The sequence below is a fragment of the Carassius auratus genome, unplaced genomic scaffold (assembly GCF_003368295.1).
Source record: "Carassius auratus strain Wakin unplaced genomic scaffold, ASM336829v1 scaf_tig00004433, whole genome shotgun sequence".
Taxonomy (NCBI): domain Eukaryota; kingdom Metazoa; phylum Chordata; class Actinopteri; order Cypriniformes; family Cyprinidae; genus Carassius; species Carassius auratus.
This window is the reverse complement of record NW_020523597.1, coordinates 52390-74206: the sequence shown is the minus strand read 5'-3', so window position 1 is coordinate 74206 and position 21817 is coordinate 52390. Positions and strand designations below refer to the sequence as shown.

The 21817-nt window shown below is 36.1% G+C and overlaps 1 protein-coding gene across 1 annotated transcript in view; it reads right to left on the bottom strand.

The window, feature by feature from the left end:
- Positions 1–3877: 3877 nt before the first annotated feature.
- LOC113070469 (leucine-rich repeat and fibronectin type-III domain-containing protein 5-like) overlaps positions 3878–21817 on the bottom strand; it is a 56957-nt gene continuing 39017 nt past the window's right edge. Inside the window, exons 2-3 of the mRNA XM_026243752.1 lie at positions 12194–13589; positions 3878–5523 (exon numbers count right to left, since the gene is read on the bottom strand). Coding sequence (XP_026099537.1) covers positions 4539–5523; positions 12194–13581 — 2373 coding nt within the window. The 5' untranslated portion in view covers positions 13582–13589 and the 3' untranslated portion in view covers positions 3878–4538. The remainder of the gene's footprint in view (positions 5524–12193; positions 13590–21817) is intronic.

The window sequence follows — 21817 nt, the reverse complement described above, 5'->3', positions numbered from 1 at the left end:
TTTTTGAACATGACTGCACTTCTGTGTTGAGGAACTGACAGTGCAACACCTCAGATGTCTGGCAGACTTAGTGTGGATCCTGCGTGTTCATGTTGAAGGTCTCTTTGAAGCACAGCACTCTCTCGCCTTTGATCCTTCCCTGATGTTTGCATCCCCCATCCCCTGCACGCAAGAATAACTATGGTGGAGAAGAATGTGGTTAAATTACGCTCTCCTTAAAGTGCAAATCAATGCTAATGGAAAGAAATCAGACCGCCTACATATATCAATTCTCATTAGTCTTCCAGTTCTGTGGACACGACACACCAGACAAAAACCAAACTACTTTGCTGAAGTGTGCAAGTGGGGGCTTTTAAACCTCTCAGCCAAAGCTTTGGGGGAAATCATCAAATAGCAGCTTCTGGGTCGCAGCTGTACTAATTGAATGATGGCTAAATGGAATTTTTTTTGCTTTGTCACTACAGTAAATTTGTCTTTGCTTTCCAAAATGAAGTTTGTTTTTAATCAGAGATTACGATCCGTTGTTTAGACATGTAAATAACCTTGGCATATTTGATAAGGTACGCTGGGAGTTTGGCTCTGGCTTTCCACTGATTAATTAATTCATTATTTATTTATTTTTTTCAAGAATTTACATTAGTGAAATGCACTAAACCCAGTACTTAATAAATGTAAATAATTAAGAACCAGGGACCAATAATGCTGGGTGTAAGACATCATCAAGGACACCTTAATTGCTAGAAAGTTTTTTCTTTTCTTTATTAAAGTTAGCAATGCATTCATCCAAGTCTAATAGAAACCCCTTGTCGCTCTTAGCAAGCATGTCATTACAAACACTAAGGACCAGATTTACTAACAACTTGCACCAGCGCAAACCCTTGTTGCCATTAAAAACTACCATCAGGATTTACCAAAGACATGCAGTGAAACATTAGCAATGTATCTAATGAATCACGCAAGGGGACTTACTGTGGTTTGTAATAGTTAATTTACTGGTATTTAATGCTCAAGAAGCATGTCATTACCCATTTTGCACCGGTGTTGTTATTTACAATTATATATACATATTGATTATTATTAGCTCTGTTTGTTTGTGACCCTACGCTAATTTCCACTGCTCTTAGTAGATTGCGCTAGTCATTATCTTTTTTCAAATTGTTAAAAAAAGTCTGAATTATGAGAACAAAACTTTGCACCTTTTTTATATATATATATCCTATAGTAGAAACAAGCTTTCATACATTTTGCACCAAAATCCTTACAGATACAGTACAGAGTTCATCTTCTGTCCAGCAATATAGGACAGCTACAGTAGATTTAGAGGATTTCCAATCAAGCTTACACATTTGCCAATCATTTATCATAAGCCAGATCTATCTCTTCTCCTGGTTAAATGAAAACAGTTCATGAAAGCATGCTTTATTTTGTAAGAAAAAAGAACTGACATTTTCCTCTGTATAATTTTGAAATTATTTCAGTTTGGTGTGCAATGCATTAGCATTTTTGCATGTGGCTGCCTATTCGCTATTTTCTTGTGTTAGGTATATTAGACGGCTGGTATATAAACAGAGAGACCGACTTAGATTGTGTTTTGATTTAGTGAATCTCTAAATCAACTAATTTGATTTTTCAGCTCTCCGGCAGTTAGCAGAGATTACTGGGTGTTGGTGTATTTGTGATGAAACAAACTGCTGTCAAGGTTGGCTCATGTCAGAGATGCTGTGTAAAATATCAACAAAACCTTGACATAATTTTCAATCTAACATTTTGTGATTGAACCAAAATACATATTTTTGTACCTATGACGTCATATGTTTATGTGGACTGAAAGGATGTGTATCACATTCTACTGTATTTTTTCTTTATTTGTAAAAATATTTTAAAAATTGTATCCAGACTTGAAGATCTTTTTTTTATTTTATTTTTTTATTCCATATTCTGTACCATATTTGTGGAAATTAATTATCTGTCATGTTCCAAGTATAAGATTAAATATATAAGATCATGCACATCTGGCATTGCAAAGCCTATAATAATCATGTTTGGTTTCAGAGAATATGTGAAATAAACTTCTCAAATTCCAGCAATGCAAGCTTTATTCATAAACTAAACAAAGGAAAATGAAACATCCCACATTTTCTAAAAACTACTCTGTAGATTATAAAGACATCTGTTGATTTTAATAATCCCTGAAGAGCAAACCATATTCAGGATTTTTTTTTTTTTTTTTATATAATGTTCTAGTTTATGTATATCACAGTGAATACATATATACACACATTTTTATTTACGTTTTTTTTTTTTCTCTCAAATCCATTACCTCATGTGTGACATTGGTTATCAACATGGCAAATCATTAAGCTAAAATCAAACATGTTAATTTTCAAATTAAGTGATATCTTGTGGTGTAACCCATGGCTCGATTCTGAGCCCTTTATGTATTATTAAATCTCCATTTACTTTGTGTAGTTGGCATAATTAATTGAATCAGCTTTCAGTATGCAATGATGTGCAACTCCATTTTTTACTTTTCATTTGCATTTATGTGCATACAGTATATAGCAATTTGTAAACAACTTTATAAAATTAATTTTATTTTCATTATTTGGAAAGGACATATTTTTATATTGTATTCCAGTATAAAATTGTGATTTGTGCTCATTGTGCCAAAGTTGAGTACACATTCTTGTGATTAACGACTGTGCTTTAATTTTCCCCTGCAGACTAGCTGCAGTTGTCAGTGTTCGTCTTTCCTCCTCCCTCTAATGAGCTGACACATGCCGATTAAAGACTTGTGACAGAAAAGTGGAGTGAGGGCTGTTAATAAGTCAGTGTCCTCGGCTAAATCTTGATGGCAGAGATACATGGCTGCTCTGACTTCTGAGTCTCTGTATGAGACAATAAATCTGAAGAAAGACGTAACGCATCCGATCCAGCCAGCCGGAATCCATACGTGGTCAAACAGATCTTCCTAAAGCTACTTACCATTAGGAGTCTAGGGCTTAAAGGGGCCATAACAAGGAAAATGTTATTTATAGTTTATAGATCCATTGTAAGGAACTGTTACCCTTCATATGAATGTCTACTTCGAAAAGAGACATTTTACAGCCGTCAATCCACCTTGGCTTTTATTTTTATCAGAGACTTGAAGGATATTTCTTCATGTTTTAAACATTTTATTTTACTTACCTTGTGTAAAAAAAGTGTCACCTCCCTATACAAATTGATGATGTCATTAACACAATACAAACATTTTTTGCACTTTCCCTTCACATCTTATTTGCCAGTGTGTAAATGATGTGATGCGTTGTCAACTTAATCATCTTATAATGCAGATGCTTTAATGAATGATGAACCATAGAGAATTAGGTTCTGTTACCAAGGTGATTATTTCCTCACATTATCCTTGAGCTGGATTGAAGCTCACACTGAGAGGATAACACACTGAAAGCACCATCACACTACGATATCTGTAAACAATCTATATAGTAATGTTAATGGAAAATATTGGTATATAATATATAAGATATTTTACCATATAAAAAGTGTATGACAAATTATATTGTGTAAAATGTTACTAGTTTAATTTAAAAAATTTAATTGTTTAAAAAATACTTTATTTATATTTAAGAATATGTACCGTTACACTAAAGAAATGTGTTTTATTTATTTTTTAAAGATATCTATTGCTATTCTGTATAGTTTGGGGTTCATGCAAAGACCAAGCTGGATGAAGCCACTCAATATATCTGTGAATTGTAAATATGCAGGTCCTATACAGGGTCATCGCATAAAATCTGAAACACAGGGGCATTATGGGAGATTTCAAAGGATTTGTAAATAACCTTCTAAGACTGCGTTCATAAAAACACAAAAAGAATAGTTTTGTTTTTTTATTATTTTACACAACATAAGAACACAGCAGATGTTGCCTTCCTGTACATGGTTTTTTTATGCCTTCAAACAAAGGCAAAATCAACGTCACAGAAAAGAAAACGCTTTGATTTTTTAAAAAATATCAATTTAATAACAGGTCCCAGTATCAAGTCCTTATATAGTTGTTTTTTTTTTCCTCTATAATATGCAGGAAATGTCATTTCCTTGAATAGAAAGGCTTTTTTGTGAAATCTCTAATGTTTCCTTCCATCCGTGTAACTGACACAAAGCTCGTGTCCAGTAGGAGCCCCTGGTAAGAGGACACAGGAAGGCACCGATGCTTTCCTCTTACCGTAACACTCGGCGTGTGCAGTGAAGATGGAGGCGTGTCTCTCTCGGATGATGGATCTTGCTCAGAGTGGCTCTAACACCTCCCTCAAGGCAAATATCCACATTAATCCATGGGTTTCCAGAAAACATTAATAAAAAGACAGCAGAAAATATGATTTGCGGATGGAAACAAAAGAAATGGTGCAAAACGTGCACATTCATTCGATCACACATTTATATACTATGAGCTCGTATACACACCCTCACACACACACAAAAGCACGTACACAATGAGATGCAGGCACTCCGTCATGTTTCCAGCAGTCGTACATTCACACGGTGCTCTCTAGAATCCACTCTGAACTGGAAAATGCAGATTTCTCACTGTCTAGATTTGAGTTTGCCATTTGGACTAGCATTCCGTTCACGGACATACTCCGCTTGCAAAACACATTGCCCATCTTCTGCGAGCCAATGTAGCAGTGATGTTTCGACAGGTTCTCGTTCAAAGAGTACCTGCGTTTAGCCCGTGCTCCTTCCACGGGCAGTGTCATATACTTGGACGAAGACGGACAAGCCCTCCTTAAAATCGGAGTGTCTTTGAAGCGGGATGGAGGGGGCGGAGGGGTTGGGACCGGCTGCTGAAGAGCGGTGGAGTTGTTGCGGTTGGTGTTTTGCGTCTCTGCGTTCAGAAGCGCCTCTACTTTGGGCTCGGTGCAGGCCACTGGGACAGGCTTTGGCGCTGGTTTGCGCTTTGGCTTTAGTGATCCTGAAGAGCCGGGAGTCGTCCAGCTTTGGCTTACCAGGGAAGTGGAGGTGGAGCAGTCTGGGATGGAGGTTTCTGAGGTGTGGGTTTGGGAATCTGGAGGCGGAGGAAGAGGCATGGCGGAGCTCTGTTTACACCCCTCGCCCTCCTCCAAGCTCAAAGCACCTTGTTTGGACACAGACGGTGTGACGGTACAGCCCTGGGATTGTGCCCCGTTGGTTTGCGAGTGCACGTCGGTGACCGAGGTCCCCTTGGTGGAGTCGCCGCTGTTGCACACCTTGTAGCGGATCATGAGGATGATGATGAAGATGAGGACGGAGGCGACGATTATGCCCCCGATGATGATGATCATAGTGCCGCCCAAGAACTGGGATTGCATGAAGTGGCAGCGCAGATATTCAGATTCGGTGGTAAACTGCACACAGCCCACAACCCGCGTAGCCGTCAGGGAGGTTATGCCGTCGTCGTAAATGGCCAGCACACAGAGATCGTACTGCGTCCCGGCGGCCAGGTTATTCACCAGGAAGTTTTTACTCGTTGGGGGAATCATTCTGTTGGGTGAAGAAAAGAACAGTGTTAGAATAATACATGATATGTTTCATTCATCATTCATTTATTAAACTGCCTTACACCTTTTTAACAACCTCAAGAGGGGTACCAGTTCCTGCTAAATTTTCATTTACATCTTTTTGAGCTCAGCAGTAGCCCTGAGAGAGTAATCTCTTACATATATGTATAAGGGTTTGGTTAGTTGGTGCGTTTTGGGTACTGTAAACATTTCTACACAAACCATTTTTTTTTGTCTGCCAATTCATGTACACACATGTACACACAGTATATACATACACTACAGTTCAAAGTTTTCAGGTTATAAATAAAGTCTTGATGCTTTTTAAAGAAGTCTCTTATGCTCACCAAGTCTGCATTTATTTGACTGAACAAATCTGTACAATACTAGGGCTGCCCTCGCCTAAAGATTTTTCTGGTTTACTTGTAGTTGTTCATTTTAAGCATTAGTCTACTATTAGTTGCACTTTTATTAATAAACCATATAATTCATAATAATGAGCATATAATTGCCTAAATAGTCTAATAAGCACTCAAGCGCATGCAAAATAGGCTTGCCACAGCACACTGGCAAATATAATAATTATGAATTTGTTAGGGAAAAACAGCAAGTACACTGCATTAATGTTTTAATAATTTATTGATACACTAGTGCTGTCTGTTTTTGGTTTAAGAGATGAAATCAGTGACACTGACTCTTTTGTAACATTATAAATGTAATAATGCATCCTTGCTGAACAGATAAAATGATATATCTAAAACAAAATAAAATAAAAAAATCTATTAAAATAAGGAGTTTAAAAATAAAATATATAATAAAAGTCACATTTAAAAAAAATTACAAATTAAGCAATATTTAACAAAAAAAAAAAAAAAAAAACTGGTATTACTTCAAGGGGTCCACTGGTATGATTGTCATTTTGATTTGTGTTCAGAAATCAAAATCCCAGACAAATATATGATTTTCATAATCTAAGCAGAGAGTAGAATAAAAAAAAAAAAGATTGCCCATCGGAGGGCTCTGCTGATAAATATGCTAATATTCAAGTAGGAAATTTTTATTACATTTATTTTTTTTTGCATCGGGCTCAGGCACGAAGCATGCAGAGTATGCATTATACTATACTGAGCATGTTACAATAAACACGTCAAACAAACTATGATATCAGGACTATCTCTTATCTCTACCATGTTTACTCTGCTGCAGGCATGTTTAATCACATAATCTAGAGAGCACAAATCTGAAGCCGTGGTAAATCTGCTTCGGTGCTCTATGGAAGTCCTGCTGTACCTGCAGGAGCCTGGGGTCTGCTATCACTCTCTGAACCGTTCGCTTCAGACGTGAACAATGGCATCTCTTATCATCCTTCCCCACGCGCCCCACCTGTCTCCTCTGCAGCCTGGCAAACATTCAGCTCATTCAGCCAGCTGAAAGAAGTGCTCTGTGATTTCCCCATGCAAACCGACTGGATTTGGAGCACAAAGGTTCTCAGTAGAAGCTGCCTCGCGCCACAGCCGGTCAAAGCGTTTCAGTGGTGAGAGCAGCCGCCGTCGTACATACAAATGAATGAGCCAAGCATTTTAATTGCAGGGTTGCTCTGAGTAACTCAAAGTGTGTTTAATGGTGTCAAGAAGCTAGTTGCTAGGGTCACATTTCACAAAATAGCTGACAATATTTGCATGGTTCTAGTTTTTGAGTAATTACTAATTTTATGCAGTGAGATTTTTATATATATATATCCTATTTCTAGATGCTTCATTGTTAAATGTAACATCTAATTAGCTCTCTGCCTAGATTCTATTAGTGTCGCTTCGTCTGGATAGCATAAGTTTCCTTTTTGTGGAGGAGTTTCTCGATACTAGCAGGCAGCTGGCACTGTGAACGCAAAGAAGTTGAAAAGTTTACAATGCTTGGCAATGACAACAAATACTGGGTTAAAAAAAAAGGACAGAGGGATTTCAATTATAGTGCACACAATCTTACACAAATTAAAAGCCAAGTGTTCAGCTAAATTCGTACTTGAGCGAAAGTAAAAAGTTTCCACATTTAATTGTGCTTAATATTTAATAGTAGCCTCAAGAGTGCTACTTACTTGGCTTGTGAAAAAGAGTGATGAAATCAGCAGGGGATTTCTCATTAAAGTAACTCTGATGCTCAAACTGTGTAGAAGAGTCCTTTTTAGCACAGTTTTGTTGATGTTGTAGTTATTTTTTATACTGATCATTGATCATTTAAAGCCAGATTTACTTAGGGTTATAGCATGCACTGTTTTAGATCAAAAACTACATTCATCCATAATTGTGTCCAATCACATTTTACACACACACACACACACACACACACACACACACACACACACACACACATATAAATAAATAAATATATTTATATATATATATATATGTGTGTGTGTGTGTGTGTGTGTGTGTGTGTGTGTGTACTTTGAAGGTCTAAATTAAATTAAAGGAACTAAACGGTGTGATTTTCTGCCTTAGAAATATAACTGAGTCTTTAGTTTCAATAGAACATGAGAACATTTCTCCCATAAAATTATGAAGCATAATTAACTCAAGTATTTTACACCTCTGAGACATCAACACATTTTCTGATGAGTAGTGAATTATGTACTTTGAAGATCTCAATGAAATTACAATGATTAAAAAGTATGATTTTCTTATAAATGTAATTGAGTGAATTCACTTCCAATGGCACTTGAATAAAGTACAAAAAAAAAAAAAATGTAAAAAAAAAATTCAAAGGTCTCAATTCAAAGGTCAAAATTCAAATAATTTTAAAAAGAATACTGGTAATGCCCTTTTTAAGTTGTGTGTGTGTGTGTGTGTGTGTGTGTGTTAGAGAAGGTACAATTATGAGTGGTGAAATTAGGGGTGGGTGATATGGAAAAAATATCATATGACATATTTTTCTAAATATCACGATTCACGATTTTATCACAATTCTTTGTCATGTTGGTTTTACTATTTTGTAAGTTGTCTGAGCATTACAGCTAAACTAATTTATCTATTATAAAGATAAGGTCTTTCAAGGTAACAAAAAAAAAGAAAAAAAAAATGTCTTTATGTTTTGTTGTTTTATTAACGTTAAATAGTTCATCCAAAAATAAAATTTTCTATCAGTGTCTGTCAATTCTGTCATAGTGTTTTATTTTTATACCAACATTTACTCACTCAAAACTGGATTTAAACCTAAATGAGTTTCTTTCTTCTTCTGAACATAAATGCTATTTTGTGGAATGTCGAAAAACCAAACAGTTACTGGTCCACATGGACTTCCATAGTATTTTTTGCTACTACCAAATTCAATGTGGACCAGCAACTGTTTGTTAACCACATTCTTCAAAATATCTTCTTTGTTTAATAGGCCTACTGTCCCTGTAAGACCTGCATGCATCTATTATACAGGCATATATAAGTTTTTTCTATTAACTGTTTACTTTCATTTTAGACATAAACCAACTTGAGTCTACATGTAAACCTTGTGTGTTTTGGGAGTATTAGCGCAAAAGATAAGTTAGTTCAATAATCAGGTGCTGTTTGACAGGTTTTACACGTTTTACACGTTGTATACACGCGAATGAAACATTTAAAAGCACATGCAAATAATGAAAGAGCAACTTTACCGCCGAGTTAACACTGCTGTGAATGCATGTCCCTTATGAAACAAAAATATATTGCAGTATATTGGAAAATATCATGTAATATAATAGGCATATATTCTTATATATATTTATTTTTTCCAATATATTGCAATATATTGAAAGTGGCAATCATTTGTATATTTTGAAATATATTATATAATATATGTATCATTAATATATTATTAAATGTATTCAAATATATAATATATTAGAAAATAAAAAGGGAAAATAACATATTACCACAAAATGTAAGAAATATATTGGTAAATATATTTTCCTTTCGTATGGGGTGTAACAAGTTCACAGCACTTTTCTGCATCTTTATCGCAGAAACAAATTCCACTGGCCTTGTTTATGTGGTGAAAATTCGATTATAGTCTATGTTTCACTGTGACCGTTCTGTTGCTAAATGTGTTAACTGAGAAGGGAGCACTTGATAACAACAAGGGGTATCAGCCAGCTGCTTCTCTAGTAAAAAATAGGTCGAGATGTATCTGTAGTCTTTCTGTGGGCTTCATTTTCATCATTTGTGAAAAGAGCTTCCCACACAATGTGCTCTGTACACAAATGATGAGGTAATGGCTTTGCTTCTGCAGTGTGTCTCATTGAACAGGAATGCTCATGGCCAGTGTGTGTTATTGTAATTAGCCGACTGTGGCTCATTTGCAGCAGCCCATTGAGATAAAGTCAGCCAAAAAATGAATCTCTTTTTGATTCCCCCTAGCGGGTCTGCAAAGAACGTAATTATGAGAATGTATTAATGAGCACAGAGTATGTGAAAGAAAATACTGTTTGAGATAGCACTAAAACAGATTGGCTAACACACACAATGGTGACTGGATATTATCAACGCTATAAACTACAGTTATTATTTAGTTTTACACTTTAATATGCTCTTGATATACACCTTTGCTAATCTGAATCAAAAAGGTTCATGGATTGTATTCAGTCTTCCAAATACCCAAAACCTCTTTCAAAAATCAAACCACACCTGGTAAAACCGGACTAGGCTAGTTTCAAGCTGTATCTTTCAGCAGAAATAGCTGCAATAGAGAACAAATGACAAACAGCACTATGTTATCAAACTCTCTTCTGTCTTCCAAACCCTCACTCTGTCCGCCATTAGTCAGTTAAAGAGACAGTACCATTTCCCACTCAGACTATTATGCTTAAATAAACAGCAAGATTTTAATAAAACCATTTTGATTTAACATTTTTAGGAAATTATACTTATCTCTGCATATCCTAGCAAAATCTTGGATAGAAAATATGTCCTGAAAAACTCTAAAATTATCAAATATAAAAACTTTAAAAGTATAAACACCTAACACTGAAGTGTAGCATTATAGTTAGAAAAAAAAGGCTGAAGGCTAAAGGCTCAGGTATGAAGAATCCCAACCAAAGATAGACAAAAACACTGCACAGTCTAAGAGCTAGGCTGCAAAAACTAACACACCAAAAAACACCAGCATTATTCATTTAAGAGAAAATTAGAAATGGATTTCTTTTCCATCTCACATGGAAAGAAAGCACAGCATTGATCCATCCATCCATTAGAACAACACAAACTGGTGATGGATTTTTGTGCTAATGTACTAAATATAAGATCTTTTTCTCAACTGGCCTATATAGCACCTTGCTGTTGACTCAAAGGGCAAAAGTCGGTTCAATCATGCATCTAGACTGATTGTGTTTTTTCAACTGCCCTTTAAACCAAATCGTTCCTACTACTTTTGCTGGTTGGTCTGAGAGTCTATTGTAAAATTTCAATCTACAAACCACATACTGATATATCAGCCCATTTTTTTAATCTTTGTGCTGCATTATTTACACATAAAAAAGTATGTCCAGAGCTGTACACATTTAGTGAAATACTGATGAATTTATTGGATGAAGCATTGATGGTGTTTACTTCACACTGCTATTGTATTAATTATGACCTAAAATTCAATCTGAAATGAGTTGCGTTTGAGAAGGGTCAAGCAGTTTCAATAGCTATGGCCATTCTGTTTATAGATTTAAAACAATGTGATATCAAAAGAGGGATACTAATTTACTGTATCGTACACACAGTCTAATTCAGTGACTGTGGTGACAGCAGTGGCAATACACCTGTCACCCAAGTGGCCATCCCCCTAATTATGCAGAACTTTAAGGCTTAACATAATTTAAAAGGATGAGCTATACAAAAATTCACCACCTCACAGACCAAGACCACTTTTTGTACCAGGCTTTAAACACACACACACACACACACACATATATATTTGTTTTTGCTGTAAAGTTGTGCGTTTTAACACGGGTAGCCTATGGGACTGACTCTCTTTTAGAGCCAGCCTCTAGCGGACAGTCAATGAATTGCAGCTTTAGTCACTTCAGTGTTGGTTTCAAGAAAGAAGGTTGCTATTTGATCAATAATAATAAATAATAATAATAATAATAATAATAATAATAATAATTTGGATTTTTTTTTTTTTTTCATAAAACACGAAATCATGTCTTGAGTAATTTTACTTGTAAAGTAAACACATCTTGATTCCAGAATTTGTAGATATTTTTACTATAAAACAAGACAAAAATACTAAGGAAGAAAAAAAAAATGTTTTGCAGTGAAAGCCAACCCCCCCCCCCCCCCTCCCAAAAAAACCCAACAATGACTAACAACAACTGTTCAACATCCACTTAAAAATTTATAACATCTAGCTTACTTCCTTATAATATACTTTTCTAATAAACCAGCCATTGTATATTACAAATACTCTTTCTTCTGTAAGTTGATTTTTGTTAAAAGCATCTGCTAAATGCACATTTACATTTAGCTGACGCTTTTATCCAAAGCAACTTACAGTGCATTCAGGCTATATATATATTTTTATTGTTATTATTAGTATGCATGTTCCCTGGGAATTGAACCCATGACCTTTTGCGCTGCTATCTCAATACTCTACCTCTGAGCAACAGGAACACAGGAAATGCAAAAGTAAGTATTTCTCACCTGTAAACAAGAGAGTCATCATAGGTTCCATTATACTGAATCTGAAACATGCGTATTCCAGGTATATTCCTCTGGAAGTTAAATTTGATGAGTGCTGTGGACGAGGTGGCTTCTGCCATAACCACCCTCTTATCGGAGGTGGTCTTGGCATCGACAGTGTGGTTGCCGCCATTTGCTCCTGCCCTTGTCGAAGTGGAGATGTCAGAAGAGCCTGGGTCAGGCTCCTGGATGTTATTGGTGCTGTTGCTAATGTGTGGAAGCTTGATGATGACGAGCTCAATGGTCTGGTGGGCCTCCCCAGCGGGATTCGAGGAAATGCACGTGAAAGAGCCTGTGTCCTTTACTGTGCTTATCAGAATGTCCAACGTGCCATTGTTGTAAACCAGCGTGCGAGACGAGTTTGAAACCAACTTCCCATCGGGAGATATCCAGTGAATGGCAGGTTCTGGATCTCCCCTAGCTTTGCACTTCAACGCAACCCGTTGGCCCTCCAGGACCCTCATCTCGTGAGAGTGGCGGGTGATGAGGGGCGGCTCGCAAAGGAACTCCTCCTCCGGGATGGACCAGAAATAGCGTCCAGAAAGGTGCAAAGGTGTGGCGCAGGTCTCCAGGTCATCCTCGCGATTGAGCCGCCGAAGCCACAGAAGCTCACAGTTGCAGTGTAAAGGATTCCCTCCAAAGCTCAGAGCAAAAGAGGAGGGGTTCATTATGCCAGACGTAGCCAGAACCTGCGCCCGCTGGAAAAGTGGGTCCGGCGGAAGCTTCTGGAGCTTGTTGGAGGTCACGTCCAAGCGGTTGAGCTTCTGTAGGAGGGAAAAAGTCCCCTCAGGAATGTATTCGATCATGTTGTGGTCCAGACTAAGAGTGTGTAGGCTGGTCATCTTTTGAATGGCCTCCCAGGGGATGGTCTCCAAGTTGTTGTAGGATAAGTCCAGTTCTTCGAGGGCTAGTAGGTCGTTAAAGGTTCCCATGTGGATGAGGGTCAGTTGGTTGTTGTTCAGAATCAGGTGATGCAGCTTAGACATGCCACTGAAGGTATCGTTGGTTATTCGCGTCAACCGGTTGTGGTCTAGATGCAAGGCTCGTAGGTTCTCCAAGTCCGCAAATGCATGTGGAGTGATGAAGCTTATTGTATTCCTTGACAAAGTAAGGTCCACCAGCTTGGTCATGTTGGCCAAGTCTTTCCGTTTTATGCTGGTGACAAAGTTATCCGCTAGCCGGAGCTCCACTGTGTGCCTGTCGATGTTGGGCGGAACAAAGAGCAGACCTTTTTTGGCACAGAGTGTTGCGAGGTTGGGGGATAAAACTTGACATACACAGCGCTTCGGACAGATCTGGGCCTTCACTGCCATTCCGATAACCAACAAGCAGACAAGCAGTTTTTCCATTTTTACACCTAGGGAAAGGAGAGAGAAAAATAGGAAGTGTGTGATTAATATACTACTGTGCCTTTGAACTACAATTTTAAGCAAAGTAGGCCTTTATTCATTTAGAGCATAATTGCATTTGTAGATGTTTATCAAACACCAGTGCTTAGCGCAGCCAGAATGCATGTGATAACAGCAGGCCATTGGTTATCCTGCAGTCATTTCAGGAAGTGTGATAAACAGTTCATCTTGCACAAACAAAACCCTATGTCAGATGTAAGATATCAGCAGTTTTGTAACACATCAGTAACATTCTCAAGTTCAAAATCAGTGTAGTCAGATCCCAGATTTTTGTCAGATCATTCTTTTGCAGCATTAATTAGGAACATTTGCTGTATTTGTGCAGACAAAAAAAAAAAAGGATGTTTAAGACCAATGTATTAAGAAGTTTTAGATAAATTTAAAAAGTCACATAGTTTAATGTATAAAGATCCATTTATACTGTGTGTAAAAAAATAAATAAATACAAAAAATACAAGGATGATTTTATAAAGGCAAGGTTTTTCCCCAAACAAAATCATTACCAAATTAACTGATTAAATTATTACCTGGAAAATAATTTGTACTACAACAGAATATTTATGTATTTTTGTTTTTACCCAATATTAAAATACAAAAGAAAGACAAGGCCAAAAGTAGCTTATAATAAGTGCTCATGGCAACACAGCTCAAAATAGATCGATGCCGTCTCTAAAGGAGTGTGGGTTTATTTCAGGCAAAACACATGGCTAACAAACGTCATGCACACTACAGGAACTATTTTAACTCCACTTTATTAGAGGCAAATTAAGAAAAACATTAATTCTTTCTAAACCCAATATGCCCTTTTCATCTTCGATTTCAAGGGTTTTCAACACAACATCTTCCTTGTCTCACTTTCTCACACTTCTCTCGACGGTGTGATGCATTCTTTCCTAATGTAGAGTCCTTCACTCTCCATTAGAACTGTGTGGGTGCGCAGAAGAGCTGTTTCATAATGACCGTGTGTGTGTGAACAGGGAACGCTTTTGCAAGACCCTGACCCAGTGGGGGAACTGTATAATATTTAATTATATAATTATGCTGAGTTGAGTATGTAATGACACAATACGGGGTCTAACAACTCTGCACTCACAGAGAGTACTGCATTAAAATCAGCCATCATTAAATGGTAAGAGAAGCTGACATCAGACTATGAAATCAGGAGGATCGGTCTGAGCATTAGTCCTGAAATGACCAGAAGAACCATGATCATTGATTATGTCATCTTTCTGAATAGGACAGTATATCTGAATATGATCATTTGTTATTGCTTATTTACCCTAATGTCATTCCATACGATGCATTACATACTTTTTTCACTTTCACGTCACTTTTTCATGCAACTGAATAGTTATTAAGGGCTGTTACATCATGAATCAAGTACTATTTTCAAAGCCTCAAAGACATAAGCTTTGAAAAATTCCCCTTCCATCACAACAGAAACCATACCACACAAAATTTGTGAAAGGGAAGAAATGTGATGAAAGGGTAGATTTACTATAAACAATTAACTTGTTTGTTTCATGCACATACCATTTTACCTTTATTTATGACACCTATTGTGCTTTCTAGTCATTTTTGGAGCTTTTGTTATATTATTATATCATAACAGTATTTATTATATACTATTAAATAATGTGTTAATATTTTGAATTACCTTTTATTTTTATATTTTCAGTTTTCATTTAGATTTTTTTTTAACTATTAGTAACCGCTTTAGTATATATGATTTTGTAGATTTAAATTTTTATATTTCTATTTAGCTTGAATTTATTTCAAACTTTATTCAGTCTGAGTCATTTTTGTAAGTAGTTAGCTGCCAAGGCAATCAGAGATTTTATTTTGCGTATATAAAAAAAAAAAAAAAAAAACTATATTTACAGTTTATTTCAGCTTTATTTCTGATAATGAAAATCATAGTTTTAGTGTTTAGTCTGGTGTCAATATCCAGTCTAACATCAACTTTTGTGCTTCTCAGAAGAAAGATAATCGTACAGGTTTGAAACAACATAAGAGTGTGTTTATTTTTGGGCATTCCTTTGAGTGTAAAAGATGATGGAAAGATGACATTTGAACATGGCTGGGCAAGATAAAATACCTCCTTGCTCTCATGTGAAAGACTCATCCAGTGAAACTATCTTCGGCACACAGTGAAACTCACAAGAGTACCACAGACCCGATGCTGCTGCCCAGTCACACAGCAAATGCAAAGATCGTGTTTTTCCCCACACTGCAAGTCTTCACTATTGATTTTCATTTCACCCTGCGGACAGGACAAAGCAGTGAGATTTGAGTGAGCAAGAAAGAAAGGGCAGGCGAAAAGAAAGAGCAAGAGAGACAGAGAGAAATGATGCTGTAATGGAGACTGATGTGTTGTGCATATGAACAACAGGGAATAGTATGTAGAGTGTATGATTCATGCCATTGGATCTGATTCATGAGCCCTGACTCTTCACCAGTGCAGTAAAGCATAAGAGGCCTCGGCAGATGTGCATTAGGTTTTGCCTCAAGATGAACTGAATAATGTGTTCAAGCCACATGGTTATGCAATGATCAGTGTAGAAAAACCACAATCGTATCCGTGTTATCTGTATGGTCTAAAAACCTACACTGTATAGGAATCTAAAGCAAGTTGTTAAAGTGCTTGATCAGATAGTTCCTAGTAGTTATCAGCAATTATCCAAGCCGCATTTTTACATCATTAAAGTTAACAAATCTGCCCATTTTACCTGTGAAAATGACAACCTCATCACAGATGCTGATTGAACCTGTTTAGTTGTTTTGTGACAGATATTCATAAAGAAAACCACAGATAAACTAAACGTGTTCATGATCCCAGCTTACAACACCCATAAATCTTCTCTTTCATCACCCTTCTTTATCATTTATGAATGCAGAATTGAGAATTACCACATTTGCATTTCTCAATTCTTGTACAAACTTAAATAGAGACAAACTTCTGAACAATAGGCCTAATTATCCTGCATATTTCATGCTTCATTAAGGTCAGCTAAGTGATAAAAAAAATATTCAAAAAAGAAAGACATGTTTTTGACAAAATGTCAGTCTATATAAAGAAAATAAAACTTTTTTTTTTTTTTTTTTTACTTTTTACTTTGTTCTTCTTCCAATCCAGTTTGAATGCATGACTTCAGCATTTCCATTTAATAAGTTCTGATGAAGGCTTCACAACTTTCACCTAAAATACTTTCAAATTAAAAAGGCGAGAAGCAGTATATGAAAATAGTTATATGTCTGAATTCACAAAGTATGTCCCAAGTCATGTACAACTTATGCACTATTCTATGCTGTTCTGTAGTATAAACAGTGTAGTGTGTTCACAGTGAAAATTCCAAAAAGGAAAAGCACCTGTATAATGCAAAAAAAAAAAAAAAAGAGTACTTCACACAGGCATAGTATTGGCTATACTGATAGAACATACATTTCTGTGGCTACAAATCAATTACTGACTCAAAGGAAGTACCTAGTTGGATATTATGTGATTTTGGATGCAACCACAGTTTCATATCTTGTATACACTGATGACTTTTATTTTGGAATTTAATTCAGGCTTATAAACAGAATGCTACCATGCTGCATACTGCTGCAATATGCATACTGTGCACAGTATGCACATTTTCTGTATGCACAGAATACCCAGGTGACCTATTACATTGGCAACTGTGTGGAATACTACACCCCACAATGCACCAGTGTAATGGATGAATCAGTGGCAATATCAGATGTGATGCACGTCTTTCTTGACTCATTCTAACAGAATGCTAAATGTTAAGACATGTTTACATGAAAATCAAACTGCAAATCTACTGTCTATTCTTTACAAGAATTTAAGAACTAACAATATAGAATTCTAAGAATATAGATTTGTAAGCCTAAGCATTATTTGAAGATCTATATTAATCTGCACTTGTTTGGCTAAATAAACCATGCATGTGATCCGGTATCCTACATAATCTTCTAATCTTCTAATCTAATGAAACAACATCAGCAATCCCTCCCAAAATGCAATCTTCAGACCCACACACATACTGATGTAAAATATCACTGATCCCATTAAAATCCTTTTTAGTTATTTAAATACACCAAACAAAAAGTCACTTTGTATTATTCTAAATGACAAGTGACCACACTGAATATCAAGTAGATGGTGTATGCACAACAAACACTCATGAAAAGTATAATGATAGCTACTGTAATGAGGAAGCTGAAGAGTGCTGTCAGTCACTTTGACAGGAAGCATTTGCCATGCACTTCACTGTGAAGAGCAGCCCCAAGACAAACACTCACTAATCAAGCATGTCTGAGAGAGTATGGGCGTTTCACCCCACCACAGCCCTTAATGAAGTGAGGCGCTCGGTTAAACCATCACACGTATGCCATGTAACCCTCTGTGGTTCTTTATGCAGGGGTGTGAATCTGCCTCAGTCCTGAGATGGGAAACATTACCAACAATGATGTTCTAATGATCATATTAGATCAATATGATCTCATTTTATGATCAAGGAGTGAGCAATACTAATGATTGCAATGTATTTAATCCATTTATAATGTATGATTGCCTTTCAACTATTTTTAGGTGTATAAAAAATCTTTACTGCTTGATATTTAAAAGCGGTATTTCTTATAAAGTTTTAACATACAGTACAAAGTAATTGTGACATTTAATCTCAAAATTCTGACCTTTTTCTATTTATCTATCCATCGAAACGTCCCATTACAGAAACAGGCTTCTGGATGCAGGAACCATGTATGTGTATTGTGTTTGTAACAACTGTGTGTTGACCTGAGAGAGACAGAGAGAATGAGAAAGACATGATGTACAAAATCCTATGATTATCATGAATCATTCATATGATAAAACATAAAAACTGCTACATAATTTACATTGGTTATATTTTTCACACACAATGCACGCATGCATTTTTAAACGCTCTAAAAGGAGATGTTTTCCTCACTGAAAATGTTATCATAAATCATTTAAGACATATCAACACAGCAGAGATGCGGGGCTGGATTAAAAAAAAAAAAATAATTAATTAATAGGAAAAGGAAAAAGAGAAAGATGAAAAACTCATTCTATAAACCTCTCACCAGACAGACATTTGGTGCTATGAGGGGGTCAGGTTTTAACCATTTAACCCTGCTGGTAGATGACATAACCGCAGTCAAGAAGCATTTCTCCAACAGCCAATCAAACGTAGCCATGTATTCTTACAAAATGTATCAACAAATCACAAAGATTTATTTATGATAAATAACATTTTGTCAGTGTATTTTTTTTTTCTGATTAAGAAGGTCTTTAATATCTGCATAAAAGTATTACAGACCTCCTTGGTTGAATCCTCAATTACAGCATGATTACGGATGGACTAATGGATGATATAAAATTCTAAAAATATATTTGCAAGAATCATAATAGTTTTTTCAAACCAAAGTAAAATTCATTTAAAGGTGATAGTTTACCTTAAAATGAAAATTATCTTATCATTTACTCACCCTCAATATATTTCAAATATGTATGAGCTTTTAATTACACTTTATGTTAAGGTGTCCTTGTTGCAGTGTAATTGTACACTTACTGAGTAATATTAAATAACTACATATACTTACTATATGTTTAGGCTTAGAATTAGGGTTTGGATTAGGGTTACTTGCATGTAATTATGCACAAGTCTTTTTTATAAAAAAAAAAAAAGTAAGTACATGTTACGTGTGACAAGGAGTCCTTAAAATAAAGTGTTACCAAGCTTTTTTCTTCTGTGTATCATAAAATAATATATTTTGTGGGTAACAACAGTTGCTGGTCTCCATTTACTTCCATTGTTTTTTTTTTCTCATACCATGCAAGTCAGTAGGTAACAGCAACTGTTCATACAGGTTTGGAACAACCTGAGGGATTTAAATTCTTCAAGTGAACTAAAAACTATGTTGTATAAAATGAAAACTATACAAAACAGGCATTGTCGTGCATTACTAATTCCATACATATTCTAACATTTTTGCCTATGTATAAAATGTTGTAACTGTTCACCTCCCATTTCTTTAGGGTAAATTCTAGCTACATTTTATATTTACAGGTTCACCTGAGTTTGCCCAGGCCAAGAATGAGAGCCATTTGCACATTTACTGTATTCCCAACAACACTAACCAAAATGTGGCACAATGTGAAATCCCATTTCTAGCCCATTTGCACTACGAAACAGTGATGCACTGCATATGTCAGCCTAAAGATGTTTTTGAAGAAAAATGTGGAGACTTTTGCTCCAGTGGCTGGGAGGGAGGCTCTGCTTGTTCTGGAGGATGTAGATCCAGACAGCATTTTTTCCTCACGCTAAGTGATGGCAGCAGCATTTTTCAGGCTGCTTATTCAAGATTAATCAGCACCTAATGGCAAAACAGAGTGCTAAAATCTCCATAAAAGAGAGAAGGGTACAGACTAAGAGAGATGGATTGAAATACAGAAAGGGAAAAAAAAGAAACATCAACACATCCGCAGTAGTTGCCTGGAGCAATGACCAGCCTCAGCATCACTCCCACTGACACACACGCACAGAAACACAATAAGACAGAATCCATACTAAACATCTCTCCTTACTGCATTCCCTCCATCCTTTTCTATCATTCCCTTCTGTCTAGCCCTTTCCCCTCAGCTCATCTTTTTGCTTCCTCCCCCACAGGAAAACAAAAACACAAATGAGATCTTTTTGAATATCTCAGGTATTTCTTCTAGACATCAAAAGAAGGATTTAGCTGATATCTGCTACAATTCAGATCTTTTCTTTGACATAAAGACCCTATAATATCTCTAAACTATGAAGTCAGCATGCATTTCAATAGGAAAGAGAAATAAACAATTTCTTTATTTTCTCAACAGTTTTTCCTAGATAGCAATAAGATGACATGCATATTTTGGAGTCTCCTGCTTGTCAGTTTCTTCTACTGAGAAAAAAGACCTCAGTAATCTCACATTTCCACAAGAGTTTCAGAAAAGATCAGTAAAATCCCACACAAATCACGAATGATTTTAATACTGAAAGTTTTTAACATCTACATTTTTCATTCCAGGAGTTATGGAAGCCTGTTTCTAGTTTTTTTTTTTTTTTTTTCTCACACTTCTTTCCTTGCAATTCTGAGAAAACATTAAGTCAAAATCGTCAGAAATAAACACAGAATTCTGAGGGGAAAAAAGTTGCATAAGTTTGTATCACAATTCTGTTTATATCTTGTAATTTGAACCTCTTTTCTCTGACGTTTGAGACAAAAAAAGGCAGAATTGTTGGGGGGGGTCAGATTTTTATTTTTTTATTATTACATTGTGAAAATGGGCTTCGTTAGGATTGCTGTGAAATAAACTTTCATTAATTTGTAATCTGGAACAAATTATATAGTTATTAAAAAGTTCAACATTCTAGTCTTCAGCTTCTCTGATATTTATTCTAAGAAAAAGACCACATTGATCTCTACAAAATCTCAACAATTTCATAAACTGTGCATATTTACTATTAAACATATTTACTCAAAGCCAGTATGAACTTCTCCCCAAACCAAGCTTTTCTGTGCTACAGTATCTAAATACATTTTATAAGCAATACTCATGAATACTGTAAGTCAACATTTGTCTAATTTGTATGTATTTCTGTCCCTTCTAAGAGTTACAGCAAAAACATCTGAGAAAAACAAAACTGGAAACTAATGATTAAAAAAGAGCAACCTCTAAGTAACATGTTTCTCTGAGTGATTAATCAGGTTTTTTTTTTTTTTTTTTTTTTTTTGGTCCCGTCTGCCATTGTATGAAAAGATGTGAAAATAAAGCAATATTTTACACCTCTTCCTGCTCTGCCAACCTCCCCCAATTTTCTGGAGTTCCGCTTTAGAGGAGCAGAGTGCAGCAATCATGAGAAATCTGTGCTCTGGAAAGATAGCCTATTGTTCAGCACTGATCAAACCCTGAGAAGGGAAAGACTGTGTGACTGTGTGTGCGTGTCAAAGACGGGAACAACAGCTCGACAGAAAGAGAGCTGGCACGCAGGTCACTTAATTGGAAGAGAAAATGAATTCGGCTTTGCATACGATGGGATGAATTTTAATAAAGCACATGAAGCTTCTGACAGAGGACAGATCATATCAGCGGAATCTCATTTCTCGTTTGGTCTCT